Raw genomic sequence first — 27107 nt, forward strand, 5'->3', positions numbered from 1 at the left:
CACACATAACACTTCTACCTTATTAGCTCCCACTAGGCCCCAATAGGCCTTCAATGCCCAAACATCACACAGATTGTCGAGCCATTGGTGTCCAGTAAATAGAAACACATTTAGAACTGGACAAACTCTCAAACGGATTCCGAGACGGATCACCGTCTGACAATCCGTCTGAGATGGATTCTGAGACGGCTCTCCGTCTACCCAGACGGACTGCTGTCTCACTAGATGGACAATCCATCTAGCCTTTTGTGACCAGATGGACGACCATCTAGGTCACTGTGATCCGACAGACCAATAGACGGACGTCCGTCTGGTCCATAGTGACCAAACGGCGTCATTTTTTTTTCTTGAACGAAATTTTTTAAAAAAAAAAAACGAAAGAACAGTTTTTTGTCCCAAAAAATTCATCAAAAAAAAAAAAATGCATGAAAAAAATCCAGCAATCATTAAGCAAAAATAATTCTCATGGATTATCAATCATGCAATTTTGTCATAAGGGAAACTTAAAAAAATCCTCCCACTCGGATCCAAATCAAAACATAAGGGTTTCTAAAAACCCTATCAATTCTCCCATGGGTTTCCTATTAAACCTTGGATTCTCCGCGGGTTATCATAAACCCCTTGATCCTCCCATTGGATCCATATAATGAAAATAAACAATGGGGAGGAACCGAGAATCGTGGGAACCACAATTTTATTATCAATGTAGGTAATACTCCATATAATTTTCAATTTATAATTGATATGGGAAAGATCCTTACCTAGATTCGCTTTCCTAAATTATAGAGTATTTGCAGCGGAAGTAAACTGGATCCACGTCCTCGTTCCTCCACTAAAGCTCCACCGGTGTGATTCCACAATCACTAGGAAAGGGAACAAGTTCCAGAACCCAAATGCCGTGTGGAAAGGATGGTCAGGAGATCTAAAGCAAGGAACTCCTTTCTTGCGTTTCTTGGTGAGGGGGAGAGAGAGAGATGGGAGCCGCCTCTCGTCTGGAAAACTTATGCATGAATAATGTAATCACTCAAGTGATACGGTGGTTACAAATATAAATATATAACCTATATTTTGTAACCGCCTTAAGAGTGAATTTCCAATATTGCCCTTGGGCATATAATTAAATTAATAATTATAAAATCCCAACACCATGTAATGTAGTCAGGTCAGGCTTCTAAAGAGAAAATCTATACATATGACATCTTAAATTTGCTTATTTTAAAGGAGTATGGAATGCCAAACATTGTGACCACAGTCGTGGGTTGAAGTCTGGAAATAGCCTTTTTATGCAAACATGGTAAAAAAAGGCTGTTTACATTATGATCCTTCCGGGACCTTATAGTGGTGGGAGCCTTGTAAACTGGGTAGCCAAACAGTTCATACAATTGCAGCCAACTATGCAATTTTTGTTTTGAACCCCCCCAAAAAAAAAAAAAAAAAAATCAATTGCAAATAATACTATGGTTTTCAGGATTATATATTGATGTGCCAAACTTTGGTTTTGAATTTCTAATGTACGCTTTTTTCTCATTTTCTTGCTGTCGTTTGTCAGTCACTGATATGCACATCCAGTGAAAGTATAGGGTTTTCCTTACATACGATGGTATGAGGAGCAAAGGCATAACTGCTTTGAGGTGATTTACCTATTGGAAGAAGACTGGGCAGTAGATCTATGAGGAAGTGTCCTCATGGCTAGTTCCCATTCATCCTCTTTCAAGAGTAGGATTTTAAGAATTTGAAATGATTTGGGTACATGGCAGTGTGTTACTTAGTATCCATCTTGTATCTTTACAGGGCAGCTTTTATGTGCGGGAGAGAACCCAACTTTGAGCTCCCAGAGGAAGAGAAGCAAGAGCTAAGGCGATTCAACTGGGATGAATTCTTGACTTATACTCGCAGTGCAATTACTAGTAAAAGTATTTTCTTCTTAGACATAATTGATTTCATGTGCTTCTTACAGCGTCTTCTTCTTCATTGGAGATATCCAGAATATGAATTAACCAGATGCATTACTGGTTTGCAGAACACCACCAGAGAAGGGTCGGTCCAGTGCCTGTGAAGAAGTCTGAAATCGGAGCGAAGAGTGAAGATTCAGATGGTGCACGAGGAGCTGTGGGGTTTTCGGCTTCTGAGGATGCGGAGCAAGGCATGTCAGTCTTTTGATCGTGGTAATGTTGGGAGAGCAGGTGGAAGGTTCCATAACCCAGTTTTAGCGTAATTCATGTGTAAGTCATTTGGCCTCATTATTATTTGTACATAAAGGGCCCCTATTAGGGCAGGGTATAGTTGAGACCATGTATCATTGAGCAGATGTTGACCTCAATTGGAATAATCATTATGATTTCTTGCACCATTAATTGTCCTCTATTTGCATAACGCTAGCTATGGATTGGCTTTTGTTTTGTTTTTTTTTTTCCAAGTTGCATTTGTTGGTAGAAAACATCCATATTTGGGGATGGATGTCACATTGACTCTTAGAGATGAGCTTTGAATGTAGTTGAGATGGAAGTTGAAGCATTGTGAATGAATTGGATGGAAAATAGCTCCATCAATTCCAGGTTTACTTGGGTGCGGTGCAGTCACAATCCAATCCTGGTTAATAGCTTAAACCCTCTAACCATATGGTGAAAACTGGTCTTCACAACAGAATGAGAGTGAGAGTGAGAATGAGGATGTTGGTCCCACTTCAATCCTCGGTTAATTCTAAGGTCCAAGCAACGGTGTTATCGTCAGATAGTGAAAACAATGCAATGTAGTCACCTCCACAGCCACAGTTGATTTTTTTTTTGGGTAAGGAAAAGAGGGGATGTAGTAGCGGCGACCTAGCGCCCCTCGTTATGCACTGTTTGGACTTTTTATCGAGTGCGATCTATGCAAGCATTAGCCTTGTGCACTACCAAAGGAAGCACTGACCCTGTCAGCGGAGCCCCACTGGAGGCCTAGTATAGTCCACAGAAGCTGATATGGTTCATGCCCAGGCTAAAGAGCAAACAACTGTCCAATGCCAAAAACATAAGAGCATAGGGGATTAAAACCTGAGATATAAGGTTTATCAAACCACTTAGAAATGAACTTGGAACCACTAGACCACCACCCCCAGTGGTACAATCATCCAGTGGTAATCATAGTTGATCAAGAGGATCAAAGAGAAGTACCTCTCACTTGTGTGGATTGTGGGGGCATTTTATCGTTTTATGTATCAGTTATACTTTTACCTAGAATGTGCTGTGGAGCATTTTATCATTTTTTGCATCTGTGCTACCTAGAGTGTCCTCTCTTTTTTTTTTTCTCTCTCTCTTTCTCTCCCTGAGTAACAACAGACAGACACATGGGGCCTTTTCCGTTCTTGTAGGGCCGGTTAAGTTAAAGAGGAGGAAAGGGCCTGCAATCTGCATAGGGTGCACTCGAGTGGTCATGATTGGGTTCCCCATGTGAAGTGTGAACCCTAAATTATCTTACTCTTCTTTCTTTCTTCTTTCTCTTTTGATAGGACTTCTGTTTTTTTAGAACCCGATTTTTCTTCACTTCCGTCCCTTTCCCACCAAGGCCCCGACCAGCCATCTAGATATATATAATATCATGGTAAAAAATTCGAAGAAAACTCAAGGGTGAAAATGGAAAATTTAGATGGAAACTTGAAAATTTTCGAGAAAATCGAGAACTTTTTCTTACAAGTTTTGACAGGTTTTAGAAAGTATTTTGGGGTGAGATCCTATATTTAAGCTAATTAGAGTATAAAGAATACATTTGTTGTAATTTGTTAAAAAAAAAAATCAATGTAGATATGTCATTCAATATACATAACATCAATGTAGAATTGTCCAAAAAGTACATTATAAACTAACTACTTAAATACATAACATTCAATATATAATTTCTAATTTCAAAATAGTTGACAATAAAAGGAAAATACAACTTAATGTTAAGAGGAATGTCAATAGTGGATTTATCCTGTGAGCTGAGTAGTACTATGCATATAACATCCTCTCCTCCAACCAATGAACATAGACATCCCATGACATTTTATGCCTATGGTTGTCAAGTTAATCGACAATTGTAACTTTATGAGTATGATCTTCAATATGTTTAAGATAACTAACCTGAAGGAATACACACTTTGGATAGGGAAGTCCTAATGGAGGGGGTATTTGGGGAAACATGAAATAAAAAAAAAAAATTGAAAATTTGGGAAACTACAAAATTTACAGGAAAAAGTCCAACTTTTCACAAAATTTTTTAGGTTTCCACGAAATCTCTTAAGTTTCCACGAAATTCTCAAGTTTCCACGAAATTTCCCAAGTTTCCCACGAAATTTGGGAATTTTTTTCCTCATGAACCAGCTGGTCCAACTTGATCGAAATTGAGGATTTTTTTCCGGTCCCCATGAGTTTAGTTTCGCATTTTCCAAAATGGAAAATTTCAGTGGAAATTTCGCAAGTTTCGATGAAATTTTGTTCTATGCATAATACACAGGCCCTCTCCTTACTCTCCTTGCTCCCTTTACTATGGGTCTTGCTTTAGTGCTGCATAGAATGGTGCAGTCCATGGTCGAGACAAAATCTCGATCATTTGTCTCATAGATAAACTTTATAAGAAGAAAAAAAAAAGCTTACTTGCGGGAAATAAGTGGTCGAGATTTTGCTAGATCACAAGTTTTGATCTCGACTACAAATTTCACTGTGTTGTACATTAATTGCATAGCACTGAAGCAATTCGCTCTTATTAGCCACACCCAGAAAAAAATAAAAAATAAAAAAAAACAGTTAGCGTTCTTCTATCACTACAAAATTCAGTCTAAGGAGGGACCAAATGCACTCGATGACATGACTAGTGCTAGTTTTCAATTATTGTCCTCTATCGGGCTAAGGGTTATTTTCTTTTTATACAGAATATGTATATTTTTCTAATATTGATGGTGGATTTAGTAGGGATTTTTTACATTCTTGTTTAACTATAGTATTTTTTTTAATTCATTTTTTTGTTAAATTATATAAATTGGTTGTTGATTCATGTTAGGTAAAATGTTCGAATCAGCATATCAAAAGACAAATTAATCAGGACCCTTGTAACTACCACCTTCAATTTCACATGCCTTTCTAAATCACTTAGTAGTTCATGATTCATTTAGATGCTTTTTTTATCATGAATGCAAGTTGCATCCGTTGAATTATTAAGAAGAAGAAGGAGAAGAAGAAGGAGAATATCGGACCCATCGATGCAAGTCTCATCCAACTATAGGTTTTACGCGGTTATACTATATTTCGACATTAAGTCTAATCATTACCTATTGAATCCCCATCTTAATCATTCACTTTGATGCCATGATAGAGTAACGCTAGTTAGTTGTGAGAACATGCAAATTCAATAAATGCATGAAGGTAGTACATCCAATTCTGGCTTGATGTCATTAATTACCAGAAAAGAAACTGTAACCACAATGTAGGATCAAGTGTTTGCCGTCATATATAGTAACCAGCAACTACTCCGCTTCAAGTCTAGATTTGATCAGGACCTTGGGCAACCTTCTGAATCTCAGCACAACCTTGGCAAGACCTCATAGCTCTAGTACCACTTGTAGGATCAAACGCTTGTCGTTGCTCTCAAAAGTCTGGCCTTGTGAATACGATGCCACTAATATTTCATATGTAGTAGCCAGTAAATACCTCACTTTGAGCTTGGATCTGGGTAGGACCTTGGACAACTTCAACACAGCTTGGCAAGGTCCCCAACACACAAGACTCGAAAAAACTCAATTACAAGAAGGTTCGTAAGTGTGATAAAGCTCAAGAAGTCAAGTAAGAGGCATTATGAAGAAAGGACTGCAATTATTGTTCAAAAAATAATATGGTAGCGAGGAAGGACATTCTAGTCATTTTATTAAAAGAAACTGATTTGGTGGTTATGGTGAAGAGGACTTTTGTAAACAATGTAAAGGTGTTCCTTGCTTGCTTGCTTGCACCCAACGTTGGTTGTTACCTTTTTCTCACCTTGTCGTTCCTTGTCCTCTCCTATAGTCACGCCGGTTTCACTCACTACCCCCCAATTCACTCTCTCTCTCTTTCTCTCTTTCTCTCTTTCCCTCTTCACGCACTGAAAAAGGAAGTAACAAGTCTTTGCTTTCTTCTTCGTCTTTGTCCATTCCATCATTCCATTCTTCCCTGCCGTTCCTCTCCTCTAAATTCTCTAATATTTCTCTCCACTTAACCTTTTTTTCTTTCCTTCCTTTCTTCCTTGCTTGTGCACAGTGAAGAGAAGAGATGTCCGAATTCTGTTTCTCCATCTCAAATAACAAGAACAGCAAGCAGAAGACTCATTTTTCTAGGCTTCTCCTCTCTGACTTGGTCATATTCTGCTCCTTCATACTCTCCCATCCTCTATACTTCTCCTACTTGCTTTTCTTCTCTCCTTACCTCCTTAAACTCTTCTCGTTTCTTTCTCCTCTCTTCATCACCACCTCCCTTCTCCTCCTGACTCTCTCAACTGTCTTCCCTGGCATCTTGGATGACAGAGTTTCTCTAGAAACCTCTGATTCCAAAGTGGGTTTTCTCCTTGATGCATCCCAAAAAGTAGTACACGCATTACGGTCCAGAATTGACGATGAAGGCATCCAATTCAGTCTTCTTGAGGAGTTGGAATCATGGGTGCTAGTGTTCAACGGAATTGGCTTCAATGTGGGAGAAAGAGGAGGAGCAGAAGACCCATTTGGGGTTGTAGAAGCTGAGTTTGATGTCAAAGGCTCACAGGTACCAGACATTGATTTAGTTGAACTTGAAGCAGTAACTGACAAGGTAGAAGAAAACCCTGTTGTGGTTGTTCAGAGTAAGTGGAAGTGTGGTGGAGATGGCCTAGGATGCTTCTTACAGAATTCAGGTCCAAATGAAGAAGAAGAAGAAGAAGAAGAAGAAAAGCATGTTGTTGGACCGGTACAAAAACGTACCGTGTCCGACGACAAGGGTGGAGAAAACCAAATGGAGTCATCAGTAGGAGTAGTGGGTGGAGAATCCAAGGCAGCTGTGAACAGGGTAGATGAAAACCCAGTCAAATCGAGTCTGGAATATGATGATGATGATGATGATGATGACCAAGGGTACTACTCAAAACCTAAAGTTATGAATGTAAATCCTGAGGCACTGGGTTCCAGTACTCTTGGGAGCTTTGGGTCAATGAGGAGAGAAAAGGAGTGGAAGAGGACACTGGCGTGCAAGCTTTATGAAGAAAGAAAGAATGTAGATGAAGAAGAAGGGATGGACTTACTGTGGGAAACTTATGAAACTGACACAGGCAAGGCGAAATTGGAAAAGCAGGAGAAGAAAGTGAAAAGCAAGGAAAAGAACAAGCATACAAAGAAGAAACACCAAGTTGAGCACTATGAAGATGATGATGAGGAAGACGATGATGATGATGATGATGATGATATGGATGAACAATTCTGCTGCTTACAAGCTTTGAAGTTTTCAACAGGGAAGATGAACTTGGGGATGGGCAGGCCCAACCTTAACAAGATTTCCAAGGCCTTGAAGGGAATTGGATGGTTTCATCAGATCAGTCGGCACGGTAAGAAAGGGTAGATCAATTAAGTTAGATAAGATAGATTTTCTTCTTCTTCTTCTTCGTCTTCTTCTTCCTCTCTCTCTCACACCCCCTTCTTTTCTCTTTCAAATTAAAAATCTGTTTCACTTGGTTTGATGTTAAAGTAAAGTTGTTGACAAAATAACGAAGTAAATATCTTATTTTATAGTCACTCAAATTATTCAACTCTTGCCATTCTCTTTTCTGTTCTCTCTGTATGAGCCTGCTTAATTGCAAAGAGTTGAAGCTGATTGAACTGAGTAGAAACAGAGTGTGTAGAGATTCAGCTAGTTGTTGGCAGAATGGTTGTTTCCCATTTTCGTTTTTTGAGTTAGAAATCTTTGAAGTGGCTCTGTTAGGAGGACTTTGATAATCTTGTCAAAATCGTGATTAATTCTTCCTGTCATGTAAGATTATCTCTTCCCCCTTGTTGCATGTTCATCCCTGCAGGATTTACAGCCAAGTAGTGGGGGCTGGTACTTGGCGGGGGGGGGTTTTTTTTTCCCTTTGGGGGGCCTGGGAAAAAACAAAAAACAGGGGGAAGGGGGGGGGGGGGGGACCCCCCCCACCAAAGAAGTGAATTAAGAGATGAGAAGGGGAGAGAGGTGCTGTATCAATCACAGTTTGATGCAGCTTCACTCTGTTCAAGGAAGGGAATTCATAATCAATGAATATCTGTGGTTAAGAATGCAGAAGGTGGTAGGTGGTATGATTTAAAACAGAAGAAATGAAGTTTGCTTGGTGGAGTCAGGAATCAGCAATGGCCCTATTAGGAAGAGACATGCATGCCCGGAGTTAGGACTTGGGAGAAGGGGAAGTAACCCTCGAAACAGATTGCTTTTAATCCTTCTTCCCTAATGTCTTGGCCCTCTTTCGCATGCAAGTTGACCGTGGATATATAGGCCTCACTTTCCTCATCTCAATTGTCAAGTGTCAACCTTCTCTAGCAACTAATTAAAACCAAGCCCTATCTCCATCGCCCTTGTCTCCCTTGCTGTTGGCCCACCCCTCTCTTGCTCATTCCTCCTTAATCCTTGCCCCTCCAATCCCTCCACTCGCCGTCTGCCTCCCCGTCAGGGACTCTACTCTTCGTAGTGGTCGGAGTAGTAGCAGATCTATCAGAGGCCGCTGCCATTTTGATGAAGACATTGTTGTTGATTTCAAGTCTTCTACGAAAGAAAAAAAAAGGGGGAAGGGGAAGGGGAAGGGGAAGGGGGGGGAAAGAAGGGATTTTCTAGTCCCTTGGCTGGTTCTTCCTTTGTTTCTAGTTTCTTTTTTCCTCGTACGTTTTTTTTTGCTTTGTTTTGAATCTCCTTGGCTTTATAGGACAATGTATGAACTGGAAAGCTTGCTCACAACATAGCTAAGGTCAAGACGAGTCATAGTAAGATATTGTAAAGCTCCCACGGCAATATAATGATACTTGAACCCACTAAGAAGGGCCATGCTGGAAGCATTAGCAAGAGGAGCACCAAAAGTGACCGAGTGGCAATGGAGAGAAGAACCTATGATACAATAAATTTTTTTTTGGGTACAAAGGCGCTTTTTATATATCGGGATAGGGATATTACATATGCCACCGGTAGGAGTTGAACCCATGACCTCTCCACTAGTCACGTTCCTAACCATCCTACTACTCCTCCATTGACATGATACAATAATTATTAGAGAGCATAGAGAGAGCATGGACATTACTAGATGATTTAGCCAGGTTCCCAGATTCAAGTGCAATGTTAGATCCAATGGAATTTGGGGCGTAACTTTATAGCATGTACTAAAATTGATGATATAAAGTTACCAAAGTTGGAACAAACACCTACTTTAGGCTCTTGACTGTTGTCTTTGGACGAAGATGAGGATGCAACACTTAATATTTGTCTTTAGCATGACCATCTTAGGAAAAATGATCACAATGAAAACATGAGTGTGCTCCATTTTTCAGACTAGGCATAATTATCATTCACTTGGTTTTCAGCATTAGGTGCCACATGAATAGAACTTTCAAAAGTTCCATTGCTAGCTAAAGGAGTAACAACCATAGTTTCTTCCCTCTGAATTGTAGCACAAACTACAGAAAATTAAGGCAATGTTAGGCTCATAAGGATTTACCTCCTAAGGTGTCACACCCCATCCGCCGTCTCGGTTATCTGCTAGACAACCCGTGGGAGTGAACCGTCACAGGATCCACGGTCTTACCCATCAATAATAATAAACACAAGTACAGACAATCAAGAGCAATAATAAATAAAAATGTTACAGGAGTCCAAATACTCCAATAAATATCCAAGAAAGAATCAAAGGAAAGAATCAAGAATCAAATGTAATATCGAGTTCTACGGAAGCAAAATAAATAAAATAAATAATCCTCTTTCCGGTTTTCTTTTCTAAATCTAAAAACTAGTTTTCTAAATTAGCAAGTAAAGGGATCCTCCTATCTTTCTCCATATGAAGGGCAAACTGACCGGCAACCTGTCTCCTCCACCCATCAATGGGTGCTAAAAGCTCACACCAAGCATCTTCAGGAGACTTCATGTTCTACAAGTTCATGTACCACTCTCTGTGCCACATCAGCTTCATACGAGAAGGTTCTTTCATACGAATCATCTCCAACTTTCGACGTTGTGCCATCATCTGTAAAACTCATAATATATACAATGAAAGGAATGAGTTCTGACGAACTCAGTAAGGAACAGACAATTCTCATATATATGTCAATACAATCCACGAATGTATACATGAAATGTTATGCAGAAATATGAATGCTACTAAGATCTAACTATGCAAGTCTCTAATAGATGACATGCTTTAAGATATACACTAGCCCTCCTCTGGATAGGTCTAGTCACTCTGATCCGGCAAGGACTGGTTACCTCTATGGGGATCCTGGGCAAAGGGGTAAGTCCACACCTGGCTCTCAAACCATAGCTGGGGATAAGTCAACACTCTCTCATCACGACCATTGGCAATGAATACTGGTGCATGTCGGGGTTTCTAATCCAATGTAAGTCATAATGGTAACATACTATATGAAGTCCAGATACTTCCCCTATGGCACCAACCAACTCGGTTCAGTATCCTTCGCAACCTAGGAGTGAGAACCCTCACAGATTGGCTACCGCTGTTGGACTCCACTCCTTAACCCTATGGTCATCCACATATTATTAGGGCGGATGCTCTCATGACTCCTCATGACACCTGGTCCGCTCCTTGGACGTCCATGAGCCCAACCCTAACATATACAACCCTACCATTGCATGACCAACAGTGGACCACTGAGTCTCCGCACAGGATTGGTTACCGCTGTAGGATGAAACAGAGTCAGGTCACCATTGTCACGGGTCACCCGACTTCAATTCCCCTGCCGAAAGGGTAATAGCATATGGGGTACCTAGCCATGCAATTCTAGACTCTCCTAGGTATGTCATCCAGTAATCATGATAGTGCTAGAGGCCTCAGTGAGCATGTGTCCCATACCACTGCCCTCTGATATCTCCAGCCAAGATATCCCAATGAAATACCCTTTCCATCACAACTACACTATATCACTCTTTATCATACCATGAACAGTTGTGTAATATCATAATAGATGAAGTACATCAAGGAACATCACAAATAGCAAGTATACAATAGGATTCACATGCTTTATACAATTACAGCAAGTTACATGATCAAAGAATAGTAAATAGAACAGCTGAATCATCATGTATATGTAATTGCATATAAATAAGAATGCATGTCCTTACCTTGTAATTTAGTAGAACCTCTTTAAGTTGCAATCCAATAACAATTATAAGACTTTTAGTAGAAACAGAGGACACCTAGGCATAGGGTTACAAGAATGTATAAGAGTCAAGAGTCAAAACTGATACGGAGAAAATATAATCGAACCGGGTTCAACCTTGGTTTGACCCTCGACCCCGGTCGGGACAAAAGGAATCTACTCGCTTCCTAGCAGGCCGGGTTCAAAAGGTAGCTTGCTGAGGAAGTAAACTAACTCAGTCACAAGCACGCCCTAATCCGCTATGATCGGAATGGACTAATCGTCAAAGAGACAGGTAGCAGCATTTGCGGAAGATGCTTATCGCTATTATATGGATAACTACCATATAACGATCGTATCAACAAATGAGTTATCTATTAGCCAAACCTCAAACGGATCGATCATTAACAGATCTATTCGTTAAGATTTGACGGCTATCCAAAGAAGGCTCAAATACATCCAACGAAGGAGATTCGAAGGTACACACTATATAAGACATCCCCTACCTACAAGGTAGAAAGAGGAATAGAAATACATACAATTTGAATCGTATTCTCATCATTCATTCATTAGCTCTGTGCTCAAGCAGAGCCGTTTATGATCAGTTCATCAACTGACTTAGCCTTCGGAGGTGGACTCCTAACCCCAGCGGTCGGGCCACATTTGACGTTCGTTTTTGCAAGTCATCCACAAGAGATCTAAAGGCTGAGCAGATTTTGGACGCATAAAAAACAAATCCAAAATCAAACCTACACAGTCACTGGAAACCAGCCAATTGCTTGTGCTGGTCGTTTAGGTAGCGACCTCCACAAGCGACCGCCCCTGTTTCAAACAGTTTCCAACTTCGAAAATCAGACTTTTGATCATCCGATTTCAATCCGTTTTGGGATGATCTTAGTCCGAATTTCAAACTTAATAGGTCTGGAACAAAGGGGTAACAAGAAACCCTAAAATTAACAAAGATCAACTACCCAAATCATTCCCCTTGATTAGATCAATCCATTAACAAATGCAGGGATTCGTTTATGGACATGATCTCATCAAGAACATTGGAAAGAGAGCTACAACTAATCAATTGGGTAACCACTAACAAAATGGGGATGGGTTCATATCAAATAGAGGTTAAAAATAAGAGAGTTGCAGATGGAGATTCATTACCTTAATCAGAATCACCAATAATAGAAGGGAAAAGGTTCTAGATCACTAACAGCACTTCGCCCACCTTCCAGCATGTTTCCACTGCCGCCTAATCGCCCAAAATAGCAAAATCCCGAACATAATAATGCGTTAATAGGGTGAGGGATGCTATTTATAACGAACATGGGGTAAAATAGGGCATTTTCCCGTACGCAGAAAGTGGCGGTTGCTTAAGGTGGTCGCGTGGTTTAATTAACCGCCACTAGCAACCGCCCCCAAGTATATTGCTATACAAGGGTGCTTTGCTCAGTGGGTTGAAACCCAAACACAACCTAGACCTAATCAACACATGGGGGAGGTCTTACCTTCATTCTGGACATCTCCAAACACCACTTGCTTTTTACCAAAGATCCAACTTCCCAGTAAGGAAGAATCTTCAACAAGATAATTCAGATCTATGGGTTCTGGATATGGATTATGGACTTCTATCTGGACACTCCACAAAATTAATCCGACTAGACCTTCGGGTTCTCGGACTTGCAATACGGATTCCAGGTTATAAATATGGGGGTTGTTACATAAGGTCTTTGAAGGTTATACTCCATATATATATCAATTGCATAATTGATGGGGAAAGATCCTTATCTGGATTCGCTTTCCTAAATATAGAGTATCTGCAGTGGAAGTAATCTGGATTCCACGTACTCGGTCCTCCACCAAAGCTCCACCGGTGTGATTCCACAATCTCTAGGAAAAGGAATAAATTCCATGTGTGAAAAGGATGGTAAGGAGATCTAAAGCAAAGGGAAGGTCCTTTCCTTCGTTTTCTAGAGAGAAGGAGAGAGAGAGATGGGAGCCGCCTTTTCTCCGGAAAAAACTCACGCACTAATGAATCTCGTCTTTTTTTTTCAGTGATGCGGTGGTTACAAATATATAACCCTATATTTTGTAACCGCTCTAATTGTGAGTTTCCATTTTTCCTTTGGGCATATAATTTTTTAATATAATAATTAATAAATCCCGACAATCTTCAAATTTTGATGTTATGCTAGTTAATTAGGGTTGTAACAGGGAAGGGTTGGGCTAGGCTTTATTAATCCCAATCTCAACCTTGAATGTTCTTAGTTAAGTCAATTCCTGCCTTGACTTTGATTTAGGGCCTAGGATTCTAGTCCCTGACCTTGAGCTGTGATGGGCCAAGCCAATCGCATGTTCCCTAATTGTCTTTAATTGGTCATGACCCTATTCTTTCCCTATCCCTATTTTTGATGGTCCTGTTCCTGTCCTTGGTTGGCCTTGGCCCTATTTCTATCCGTAATCAAATTTTAATGATATATATAATCAAGAAAATACATAATCTAACCTGTTATTAATTTTGAATATAATCTATTGTTTAATTTGAATTATCTAATATATAAAAATATTGGTCTAATACAACTATATTATATGGCTAAGTGATTAAGAAACAAAATTTGATGTTAATGTTTACAACCTTATATATATTATTCTAATATTTTATTTTTACTATATGCCTAACAATGTATATGACTATTAAAAGAACTTTTTGAATTAAAAGATGGAAAAGGAGTTTATATATATAGACAAATTATCAATTGGCACTTCGTGATTTATCTTCTAATATTAATGTCATCATAAAATAAATCAAAGTATCAATCACACCCTTAATAGTCATTACCATCAAAATTTTGTTTTAAAAGATAAAACCTATATATTGATGTGAAGTATCTATTGTACCTAGGGGTGTAAATTTTCAACCCAAACTGTTAAAACCAGACCGAACCGGCCTGTTATAGCCCGAACCGGCCTGAACCGATCCTTAATGGGCCGTAATTGGGCTGAGGGTCCTCAGCTCGAACGGTTTCGGGCTGGCTCGGCCCAGCCTGTGTAAAATAAATTTCAATATTTATTTTTAATTTAGTCCAAACCGTTAGCCAAACCGAATCCAAACCATTAGGCCAAACCGTTAGTCAACCCGAACCCAAACCGCACCAAACTGAAACCGCACCGAAACCGTTATCTTTTAAATGGGTTGGTTTGGGCTGGGGGTTTTTCAGCTCGAAACCGTTAGGCCCGGCCCAAAACCGCTCCAAACCGCACCGTTGACACCCCTAATTGTACCCTTTTGATTAAAAACCAATTTTTTGTATCTAAAGAAAATACAAATATAAATAGCATTTATCCTAAAATAGAGTTGGTATGATTTTATTCTTCCAAATAAGATTTTTTAAATAATACCAATAATTTTGGCCGATTCTAAATTGAAAATAAAATTCTTATAGAAATAACTATGAATTATATTTTAGCAATGATTAACTTGTTAATCTCTTTGTAATTTGGTTTGATGTCCATTTGATTAATCAAATCATGGAAAGAAAGAAAAAAAAAAAGAATATAATAAATATTAGATGCTTCACATCATTGGCAACCAAGGCATCATCTTTCAATTAGTATGGTTAAAAATATTCCTTAATACTCTATGTCGTATAAAAATAATTAATCTATCCATCATGTCATTTAAATTTCTCTTAAAAAATTACTTAGATATAAATTAAGAGCCTAGATCACCTCCTTTTCATGAGAGAATAATGTGCTCCCCTAATGCTTCCCCACTACATAATAGTGGAGAGACTATCTATAAATATTGATAAAATAAATCATAGGTAGAAACCCCAATGGGTTCTACATGGGCCTTATGGTTAAAAATATTTTTTAATACTTTATGTCATATGAAAATAATTAATCTATATATCATGTCATTTGAATTTCTCTTAAAAACTTTATGTTTTGAAAATTTATTTATATGTTCTAAATTAAGAGGCTAGATCACCTCCTCCTCATGAGAGAATAATGTGCTTCCCTAATGCTTCCCCATCACATAATAGTGGAGGGACCACCTATAAATATTGATAAAATAAATCATAGGTAGAAATTCCAATGGTTTCCACATGGGCCCAACACTATTGTGTAGTGGGAAGTGTTAGGAGAGTACATTGTTCTCCCCTAACGAGAAGGTGTTCCAAACTACAAATTAAGGTTGTTGATCTATAAATAATATGAGGTATAAGAATAATTGGTTTTCAATTCTTGTTTTATAGTATGAGGCAGCTGATACACATTTACACTTAAAGTTTTGAATTAACTTTGTTTTGTGTTTTGATCATTAAGAAACACATAGAATGATTTAATTTGAATTTTGTAGAATGCCCTATTTTTTTTTTTTTTTTGGGGGGGGGGGGGGTCATCATGAAACCAGCCATTGTGAATGGGGGCCCATAGGGGGTCCAAGGGAGAAGGGGGAGGGGGACTGTGGTAGGGACAGGTGTTTGAACCCATGACCTCCTTGGACTTACTGCATTTAAGTAGAAGGCTACCACCACTATGCTAGAAACACATGCCCTAGTTTAAGAGTAATGATTTATGACTAAATTATATAACATTTATTCTATATAAAAAAATAATTATGGGTTTTAAAATGTACCAAGTTTAATTAGAACTTTGATTCTAAAACCCCATATAATTAAATTGAATTAGAATTTTGATTATAAGTAAGTCAATAATTATTTACATAAATATTTTTAATAAAAATGTAGAATAATAAGACAATTTAGTTTGTTTTCATGGTAACATATTAAAAATAGAAAAATGATAAACATTTATCTTACTAAACGACAACAACAAAAGAAATTATATATGTATAAAATGAAGTGGACTTATGGGATTAGAATGACCTATGGGTCAAAATAAAGGACCTACGTTAAGCGTACCATAAGGGTCAATATTATGATTAAATCCATAGTTAAAGTTAGGGTCTTAACTAGGGTTAGGATTAGGGAAAAATCAAGGCCAAAATTAGGGTCAAAATCAGTGCTAAAATTAGAGTTAGGATTTAGGAGAAAAAATCAGGGATGGGTCATATGAGACAAATAGTAATCCAAGTCTACCCTTGGCCTTGATTCTAGGTCAAAATATTTTGGCGCCCTCAGGGCGAAAATCTTGGGCCTAGTGATACGGTCCAATTTATCATAGGCCCAATGATATAATATTAATGGGCCATACATGGTCTAGCCCAACTTAGCTAAAATTACTAAAGGGCTACACTTAGCCCACATTCTAGAGGAATCTACATCTAGAAAGTATCTTGTCTCTAGAAATATCCTTAGAAATATCTAGACCCACTAGAATGTTCTTAACCATTAAATATAGACATTTGTACAAAATCATAACCATTCATTATATCCTACCTCAACTATAAATAGGGGAGGGACTCATTTGTACAAAGCATCAAGTAAGTGATCAATACAAGTTCTCTCAAGATTCTCTTTGAGTTCTAAGCTTCTTCTACTATTTCTAGTTGGGTTTTAGGCTGACTTAGTGCAAGTAAGTGCTAAGTGCCGGCACGGTTAGCTTAGTCAAAAACTAAGGCCGTGACACTAGACTCTATTTACGCTCAAGGTAGAATAGGGCCACTAGGGCCAAACACGCACCCCTATAGCCAAACATTGAAAATCTTGTTTTGTTATTCTAATTTAACATAATCTATAGTTGATTGAGTTGCAAGCCTATATTGGCTAAGTTGGTCCCACATTTTTTTCAAGTTTTAAGGTGTTCTATAAATGGTTGAATTGGTCTGTGGCTGGACTAAACCACTTCTTGTTGTAACTCAAAAATGCAAGCAACATTATTAACTCGGCCATACATTTCATTTAAAGAATTCCAGAAATCCAAAGTCGATTCAGAATATGCAAAGATTTCATAGATGTGGGGTTCCATGGAATTGAAAAGCCATAACATAATAGAATGGTCACCAATTTGCTAATCAATAAACTTAGGATCAGCTGTCTTTGGGGGGTGGGGTGGATTCCTTTTATTCTTTTGATAAGAGCTAGGAGTTTTATTTGTTATATATCCAAGTTTAGATCTATCACCAAGAGCAACGGTGACAACACAAGGCCATAGGAGGATTCTTTCATTCATTAAGAGTGAGATGAGATATTGGTTGCTCACATTATAGGACACTACCTTGGTAAAGTCGGAACCAATATTTGAAGTAAAGGACTTATCTTGAATGTTGTTACCCATGATAACCAATCAAGGGCAGCATTATACAAAATTCAAGAGTGGAGAAATAATTCAAGAGTAGCAGCAAAAATAATTCACAAACAAAAATGTTGATTTGAATAAGGCTAAAACATTATCTCGGGAAGGAGACAAGAGTTGCTAGAAGTGTAGATCAACAACACAAAGAACCATAGATCAACAAAAAGAAAACCACTGATAGAGTTGTAGGTCAGTAACAAAGATCCACATACAAAGAACCATCAACCTAAACACAGGTTGAAGGAGACTGTCAAGCTATATAGAGAATAGTCTAATAATTTTTTACTCTTAACCATGTATAAAACATCACGCACAACCAATGGAGATAGGGCTTTAATGTGGTTCACACTATCTCAAAGACTAAGAAATGTTACATCCACGGGTGAATCTTCCAAATTTTTTTGTTTTTGTTTTTGGGAGAAGAAATGCATTATTTATGGAGAGATATACAACATTGTTACTGTTAGAGATAATGAGAGTAAATATGACGTAACATGATAGGGGGAGTCCCCCTCGGGTGGTTTCCTTATTGGCTTGGGTCTGTGGTGTTTGGGGTTTCCTTATTGGGGCTATGATTATTAATGTCCTAGTCTAAGTGAGTTCCTATTTTAAACCAATTATTTACATTATAAGCGTGAAATTAGTAAAATTTCATTATCTAATACATCATTAATTTGTGCGATGAGGTTTGAATGATCGGAAACAAAATTGGCCGAGAGATCAAAGTCATCTACTTTGATCTCATCGAGAAGAATTAGAGAGTCTCATATCCAAAGAAGGCATTCCAACAAAAAAATTTCTTGTACACTTTCAATTTCCCTCTCATGTATGTCATTTACACATGACCAAGAACAACTAATATCACCTCAACTTTTATAAAAAAAGATCCCATAAATAAAGTCCCAACATTTTCAATTACAATGATAAATAAGATCAAATGGATGTGATGTCCACCAAATTAAGATAATGGCAAAAACCAGAATTTTCATGGAGTTTGATGAGCACATTTATGTGTGAAATCTTAGGGCATAAATTATGCATTTTTAACACTTTGAGTGGAGCTACTTTGGGTTTTATGTTGTTTTTGCAGATTTTATGAATTTCTAGGACTTTAGCGAATATCTGGAGTTTTGGGTATTAAACATGCGGTTTTACACATCAAGAGGTCCGTTCAAATTCTCAAGTGCGAAAGTGGACCTAATTTGGAGCATGATGGGCTAGAGATGTAATAGTGGGCCAACTCCAGAATATCTTGTAAAATTAGATTAGGATTTTTATTTTATTTTTGTTTATTGTAATTGAGAATTATATGGGGCCCACAAGTAGTCAAAGACTAGGATTTTCTATTTTTTTTTAGAATATTTTATTTATTTCTCTAATTAGTTTTTTCTCTTTCTTCCCACTTTCTATTTTATTTACTTTCTTATTTCCTTAATAACCAACCCACCTATATTTTTGTTAACAAAATATATATATTTTTTGTTTTATTTTATTTTCTTTCTCTTTCCTTCTTCCACTTTTCTTTCTTTCTTCCACCTTGTCTCCACGTGAACTTCAAAAGCAAGTTTTTATTTTATTTTATTTTATTTCTCCACTTATTCTCTCTCTCTCTCTCTCTTTCTTTCTCTCTTTCTTTCTAACGAATTTTTTTTGCTCCTTCTTTATTTGTTTTTTCTCTTTCTATTTTTCTCTTATTATTATTATTATTATCATTATTTTTCCTTGTTTGTAAATTATTCTCATTCTTCTATAAATATTACCTCCCTCTTAGGTCTAACACACTTGATTTTCTCTTTAGTTTTACACTTTACTTTCTCTTTAGTTTTACTTTAGTCTTGCACTTTCTATTCTCTTTAGTTTGCTCTAGTTTTCTCTAGTTCTTTGATTAATTTTTGGGCTCTAGTTCTAGTTTTTAGATTGAATGTTTAGGAAGATTGAAGTTGTGTAATTTTTCTTTTATGCAAGTGTAATTCCTTTAGTTTATCAATGCAAGTTCAAGTTCAAGTTCATGTTCAAGTTTCAAGAGGATTCGCTTTCTCTCTGGGTCTAGCAATTGCAGATCTAGTTTATTCTAGATCTGGTTGTTAGGGTTGGTTGAGATTCGAATTGTTTATTCAAGTTTTGTTTAGAAGATGCAAGTAAGTAAGATTCTTCAATAGTCTTCTCTCCCCCCTCCATTCCCGCTTCTATCTACCCCTCAATATTCTTAATTTAGGATTTACTTTCAGTATTATTTATTGTTCTCCCTTCCCCTGGATCCTTGATCAGAGATGCCTACAGTCGTGCCTCTCTTTGGTTAAGGCTTCCTTTTCTTTTTATTGCTTTGTTATTTACTTTCTGTCTATTCATTCATTATTTCGGACCACATAACCGGAGCAAGCCTACAGTCGTGCCTCTGTTTCTGGTGACGGGTGGTGTTGCATCTGCATTTTTTTTCCTGTCTTTTATTTATGCATTAGTTATGTTTGCTTTATTTTTTTCGTTTCAAGTCGATTGCATTAGATGTATGGATTAGGATTTTTGTTTAGTTTAAGTAATAAGTTAATAAAAATTGAATCTTTCCACTCTCGCATTACTATTAAGAAGTTGAATTCTAGGTGGCATATCTCCCTGAGATCGACCCGTTAGCTACACCATACGTGCGCGCTGCGGTTATTTTATTTTGCAAACAGAGTTATTGAGAAATAAAGAAAAATAATGGCAAATCTGTAAATATCTCGAGATTAAAATGGGAATGGAAGATTGTAACTAGAGAAATCCCCTTAAGGAAATAAAAACAAAAGCCAAAGAGTAAACTTGAAAACCTAAATTAAAGAAATACTATGGGAATATAGTAGCAAATAAATATAGAACAAAATAAAAAAACCTAACCAAGAAATAGAACTAGAAAATAGAATTAGAAACAGAACGAGATACTAGAATCAAGAACATAACAGAATCAGAAAACAGAATTGGAAATAGAACAGGGAAACAGATTCAAGAAATTGAATCTGAAATATGAACCTGGAATTGAACAAGAATTGATCCCAAAACTGAATCAAATCTGAACCAAGATCTGAGCCAAAATTGAACAAAAAAGTTGAACCCATAACTGACCCAAATCTGAACCCAAAACTAAACGAAAAATTGAACCAAACTAAACCAAAAACTGAACCCAACATTGAACCAAAAATCTAAACCAACCGAACCATCTTCTTCTTCAATAAACCCTCCTGAAAATCCAACGAGAAAGAGACGGTGCCATACCAAACATCCCCACCTGCAACTTTGCTCATCTTTTTCCTTTCCTCTTCAACCTTCCAAACCATTTTTTTTTTCTAAATAAATCCTTAGATCTGAATGAAAATTTTCTCCTCTTAAGAACCGTGTTTCAGATGCAGCCATGCAAATAAAGAATTCGAACGAAGAAAATGCTCCAAAGAACAAACAGAAGATTTAGAAAGCATCAAGAACGATTGCAAGAATGCTTCAAAGAACGAACAAATCAAAGCTTCAAAGAACACAACACCTCACACCAATCTTAGATCCAAAACTATTGGGGTAATTATATTACAAATTCTACAAAACGCAATGTTGGTGCTAAATTTGCCAATAGCTTTGAATCGCAACTTTTGCACCGAATTCCTCAGATCTGGATTGATCTGGTTGATTTGATTCCTCTGTCAGTATCTCGTTCACTGGAAAATGAAACACACATGTTAGAAACGGAGCCAATCGTCTTGATTGGCGTCGTGTCTCCGACGGTCTAGTTAGATATGTGAAGATAATTCCTTAGAGCTCGCAGGAGCTTCTGAACTGTTCTAATGGAGTAAATCAGGAATAATCCAGTGTTTGAATTGATCTGAGAGGCTTACATCTTTATGTATCCTCCTTCCCCTTTTATATAGATTTTCCCGCTTATAATACTCTCAATCATGACCGTTGGATCATCGCTTCTGATTGGATGGTGTTGATTATCCTTCCTTTATAATCTCGAACGGACCCATAGGGTATTTCACAGGAAAAAGAAAGTTTACATGCTCTTTTAGATGAGACTCTGAAAGATAAAACCTTTATGCTTGAAGATATGGAGACAGAAAGAAGACGATTTGAGGCAAAAAAGAAAAGAATGCAAGATGAAAATCAAATTGTCCTCAGTTCAGTTACCTCATCTATAAAGGAAGTTGGAGATACCCCAGCTTTCCTTGGATTTCGCAAGAGTATGGTAAAGGTCTGTTTCGACCAAATCTTCTCGGAAATCCTCAAGATTCACCCCAACATAGACTTCAAGCTGCTGCCCCCAGAATTTCTTCCATCTAGAAAATTTTTTGATCTCAGGAATTTGAAACACTCGAACTCAGATAGTTCATCAGAAGATGATAATGATGATGACAATAATGAGTCTTCCAGTTCTGGCAATAATCACTCTGTCAGTGATCAAGATGATGATGATGACTCACCTTCTCAAGGTGATAAAGAAGTTGCTGCAGGTGATGATCCACCTGCAAGTTAAAAAATTTAAGAAAACATTCTCTTTTGCTTTTCAATTTACCTTTTTATTAACCTCTTTAATATATAAGATTTCTGACTTTGTTAATCTTTTATATCAATAGAATTTCCTTTTCTTTTCTTTTGCTCCTTGTGGTTTTGATAAAATAGTACTTTGAAGAGATTCTTTATAATGTTGACCACAGACGTTAAATAACCACCATCTTCAGGCTATTGTATATCTGATTAGATATACCCTTCTGACCAAATCTGTACCCTTAATTAGCTTCCAACGAAATATTCCTGAGGAGAATACAACTGACGAAGCTGTTATAACTGATCAAATATCCTTAGATAAAAATTGTTGATGAAGCTTTCATAACTGGTCAGATATCCTTAGATAATGGCTTGGAGAAAGTCTTTGCGTTTTCGATTAAAATCCTCCACATAATTTGCTTTGTGAGAAATTTTCTTGATCAGCTCCTTTGCTCTCGATCGAAAGGCTGCCTTGGAAAACTGGCTATTTGAGCCTGACTTTGGAAAGTCGGGACCATCCTCAGAAGAAATGATCCATGATTAAGCTAGCATGACCAGGCCTCAGAAGGTTGGCTACTTGAGCCTGACTTACGAAAAGTCGGGACCACCCTCAGAAGGAATGATCCGTGATCAGCTTCGGAAAGCATGACCAGGCCTCGGAAGGCTGGCTACTTGAGCTTGACTTACGAAAAGTCGGGACCGCCCTCAGAAGGAATGATCCATGATCAGCTTCAGAAAGCATGACCAGGCCTCGGAAGGCTGGCTACTCGAGCCTGACTTACGAACGAAAAGTCGGGACCACCCTCGGAAGGAATGATCCATGATCCGCTAGCATAATCCTGCCTCGGAAGGCTGGCTACTTGAGCCTGACTTCGGAAAGTCGGGATCACCCTCCGAAGGAATGACCCTGGATCAGCGTTGAAAGGCATGATCAAATTTTAAGAGGTTGCCTCGGAAGGTTGGCTTTCTAGAGCCTGACTTCGGAAAGTCGGGATCACCCTCAGAAGGAATGACCTGGATCAGCGTTGAAAGGCATGATCAGAAGACTGGTCCGCCAAAAATACCTTCTGAACTAAATGAAGAAGAATTTTTTGATGACAACAATTAATAAAATGATTTCTTCAAGAATACCAGAAAATCATGTTTCCTTTCTATTGATAATACTTCTTGAGATGAATTACATTCCATGATCGTTTCAAACAGCTCCCATAAGCATCCTTAAGCCAATATGTATTTCGCTTACCAGTTTTTGTCACCACATATGGTCCTTCCCAATTTGTAGAAAGCTTTCCATAGTTCCTTGGATCTGATGCTGATTTCTTTCTGAAGACCAAATCTCCCACTCTAAAAGATTTAGGTTTGACATGAGCCTTATAATACGCCGCTGTTCTCCTTTGGTATTCTATATTGCGATATAAAGCTCTCTCTCTGACTTCATCTAAAAATTCAAGATTTGCCCTCAGCCCTTCTTCATTAGTCATCGGATCAAACCTTTCACCATAACCTCCACTGGAGCCAATGCCTCGGACCCATATGCTAGCTTAAAAGGCGTTTCTCCTGTTGGTGTTCTGACTGTAGTCCTATACGCCCACAGTACATGAGTTAATTCATCGATCCATAGGCTGTTTGCCTCATCCAGTCTCCTCTTTATTCCTTGCAGAAGTGTTCTGTTGGTTACTTCGATTTGACCATTGCATTGAGGATACGCTACAGAAGAGTTCTTGCATTCGATGTGATAATCTACACAGAATTCCTTGAATCTTTCATTGTCAAATTGAGTTCCATGATCCGTCAGTAAAATCTTCGGCAGACCATATCTAAAGATAACATTGTTTCTGAAAAACTTTTCAATTTGATTTGTAGTGGTTGTGGCTAAGGCTTCTGCCTCCACCCATTTTGTGAAGTAATCAATTGCAGCTACCACGAATTTCTTTCCTTTGTATAATAGGATCCATCCAAGATATTTTTGCATCAATTTCCATTATCTCTGGCTCTGAATATGCTGGGATATCCAGTTCCTCAATATATACAGCCTGAGGTAAAGAAGTAGACTTTGCAGATGCTAATTTCGCCAGAGAATCTGCCTCATTGTTTTGACTTCGGGATATTCTCATGATCGAGAATTGTGAAAACCACCCTTTACACTCTAACCCTTCTTAAGATAACTGATCATCCGATCATCTTTCGCATCATATACTCCTGTAACTTGGCTGACCACCAGCTCAGAATCACTTCTTACTTCAATGTTCTGCACACAGAGGGATCTGGCTAGTCGCAAGCTAGCAATGAGAGCTTCATATTCTGCCTCATTGTTTGAAGCGTGAAAATTAAATCGAAGTGCATTCCGAATTACAAATCCAAATGGACTTTGTAAAATCACGCCTGCTCTTGATCCCTGAGAATGACTTGATCCATCCACATGTAGAGTCCACTCGGTAGATATTTCATTGGAATCTTCTTCTTCCTTTGGTGGTGAAATACTCTCAGCAATAAAATCAGCCAACACCTGTGCCTTTATCGCAGTTTTGGGTTTATAATCTATATCATGTTTTGTCAACTCTACTGCCCATGATACCATTCTCCCCGCCAGATCAAGTTTATGCAATATTTTCTTTAAAGGCCAGTTAGTAAGAACAATAATTGGATGAGCCTGAAAATAGGGTCTAAGCTTTCTGGCCGATATTATCAAAGCTCAAGCCTGTTTTTCAAATTCTAGATATCTAGACTCTGCATCTAACAATGTATGACTTACAAAGTAGATAGGATTTTGGATAGTACCTTCTTCTCGAATTAATACTGCGCTCACTGCCGCCTTCAAAGAAGATAAATATATCTGCAAGACCTCTCCTGGCTTTGGTTGAGACAGAACTGGTGGACTGGTTAGCCTCCTTTTCAATTCTTCAAATGAACTCTGACAGTCCTCTGACCATTTGAATTCGTTAAGTGCATTTAGATTTTTTAACGCCTTGAAGAATGGTGCGTATTTATCTCCTGGTTTTGATATAAATCTGCTCAATGCCGCAACTCTTCCTGTTAAACTTTGGATTTCCTTTATACTGTTGGGTGCTGTCATATTCAAGATGGCCCTGATTTTCTCTGGATTCGCCTCAATACCCCTCTGTGTAACCATATAACCAAGGAATTTACCAGACGAAACTCCAAATGCACACTTTTCAGGATTGAGTCTCATTCCATTCCTTCTGAGTACATTAAAGCACTCCCTTAGATCAGTGAGATGATCAGATCTGAATTGACTTTTTACGAGAAGATCATCTACATAAACCTCCACATTTCTTCCAATCTGGTCAACTAACAATTTATTCATTGCCCTTTGATATGTTGCACCAGCATTTTTTAATCTGAAAGGCATAACCTTATAACAATAGCTTTCCCGATTTGTCATGGATGCTGTATGGGGTTGGTCCTCCTTTTTCATAAGAATTTGATTATAACCAGAATAAGCATCCATAAAGCTTAACATTTGCTGACCTAATGTGGCATCGATCAATTGATCAATTTGTGGCAAAGGATAACAATCCTTAGGACATGCCTTGTTCAAATCAGTATAATCTACGCACATTCGCCATTTGCCATTATGCTTCTTTACCATTACAACATTCGCCAGCCATTTGGGACATTCAATTTGCTCAATAAATTTAGATTCTTTGAGCTTTTCCACTTCAACCTTGATCGCATCATGCTTTTCTGATGAGAAATTTCTTCGCCTTTGTTTCACCAGTTTGATAGATTTATCTATCCAAAGACAATGTTCTGCCACCTCTCTGCTTAAACCTGACATATCCTGTGCTGACCAAGCAAAGACATCTGCATTTTGCTGAAGAAATTCTTTTAACTAGTCCTTGTCTTGATTGCTCTGATCAGCCCCAATCATGGTTCCTCTGTCTGGATTTTCAAGGCCAAAACAAATTTTTTCCAACTTTTCTACTGGTTCACCTCTTTGAATTTTTTCTTCATCCCTGTTATCCATGACCTCCACAGTAAGAGCAAGAGCTTTACCTTGTGCCTTTGAATCTTTCAAAAAAGTTGTATAGCTTTGCCTCGAAGTTCTCTGATCAGACTTGCATTCCCCAACACCTCCTTCAGTTCAGAATTTTACTTTTAAATGCCTCGTTGAAACTACAGTTCCAACAACATTCAGTGTTGGTCTTCCCAAAATCATATTGTAGGCAATGAGATTCTTTATCAACAAGAATTTAGTAACTGTAGTTACTGTTTGTGGATGCGTCCCCAATGTGATTGTTAACTCCACAGTTCCCTCCATCGAAGTAGATTCTCTAGAAAATCCAAATAATCTTGTCCCACAAGGTTTTATCTTGACCGTATCCATCTTCAACCGTTGAAAGGCTTCATAAGACATAATGTCTACGAAAGACCCCGTATCGACTAGAACTCTGTGAATATCCCTATTTGCCACCTCAATGACTACCACAATGGCATCATCATGTGGCTCTTGAATTCCATCCATCTCCTCCTCTGTGAAGACTATCTCTTTCATCTTTTTGACTCTTTTAGGAATAACATGAGATTCGACAGCATTGACATACCTGGCATGTGCCTTAGACTTTGAAATTGAATTCAAATCTAAACTTCCCAGGATGGTCATAATAGGAGACTGCTTTTGTTGAACCTATTGGTTTTCATGATGTTTAGCATTTTCATCTGGAGAGTTAGATTGAAAATCTCCTTTCGCCTGATCCTCCCTTGCTGGTAGCTGGTTATTCCATCTTCTCGGTTGATCAGCAACATTTCTCCAGTTACCTCCATTTCTCCTTTGAACATAGTGATCTAGTCTCCCTTGACTGATTAATCTTCCAATCTCATTTTTCAAGATTCTACAATCATCAGTATCATGACCATGATCCCTGTGATATCTGCAAAATCTATTTGGATTCCTCTCATCTGCCTCTGCTATCATTGGTAATGGCCATTTTACAATTCCTTGATGTTGAATTCGCATAAGAATTTCCGACCTTCTAGTATTAAGAGGAGTGTAATTTTCTTG

General features: G+C 38.1%; 1 protein-coding gene and 1 pseudogene across 2 annotated transcripts in view; both read left to right on the plus strand.

Moving 5' to 3' along the window:
- LOC149023100 (ethylene-responsive transcription factor-like protein At4g13040) overlaps positions 1-2811 on the plus strand; it is a 39822-nt pseudogene extending 37011 nt beyond the window's left edge. Inside the window, exons 6-7 of the transcript XR_016172510.1 lie at positions 1792-1913; positions 2021-2811. The product of XR_016172510.1 is annotated as an ethylene-responsive transcription factor-like protein At4g13040 (transcript). The remainder of the gene's footprint in view (positions 1-1791; positions 1914-2020) is intronic.
- A 3226-nt stretch (positions 2812-6037) lies between these two features.
- Positions 6038-8006, plus strand: LOC149023101 (acidic leucine-rich nuclear phosphoprotein 32 family B protein). Its single transcript, XM_089147409.1, has one exon. It carries the CDS (start codon positions 6255-6257, stop codon positions 7563-7565), a length of 1311 nt encoding a protein of 436 aa, XP_089003535.1. The 5' UTR covers positions 6038-6254; the 3' UTR covers positions 7566-8006.
- Positions 8007-27107: the final 19101 nt, after the last annotated feature.

This window comes from Hakea prostrata, chromosome 3 (assembly GCF_041222555.1).
Source record: "Hakea prostrata isolate BN-2017 chromosome 3, UWA_Hpros_2, whole genome shotgun sequence".
NCBI classification, from domain to species: Eukaryota; Viridiplantae; Streptophyta; class Magnoliopsida; order Proteales; family Proteaceae; genus Hakea; species Hakea prostrata.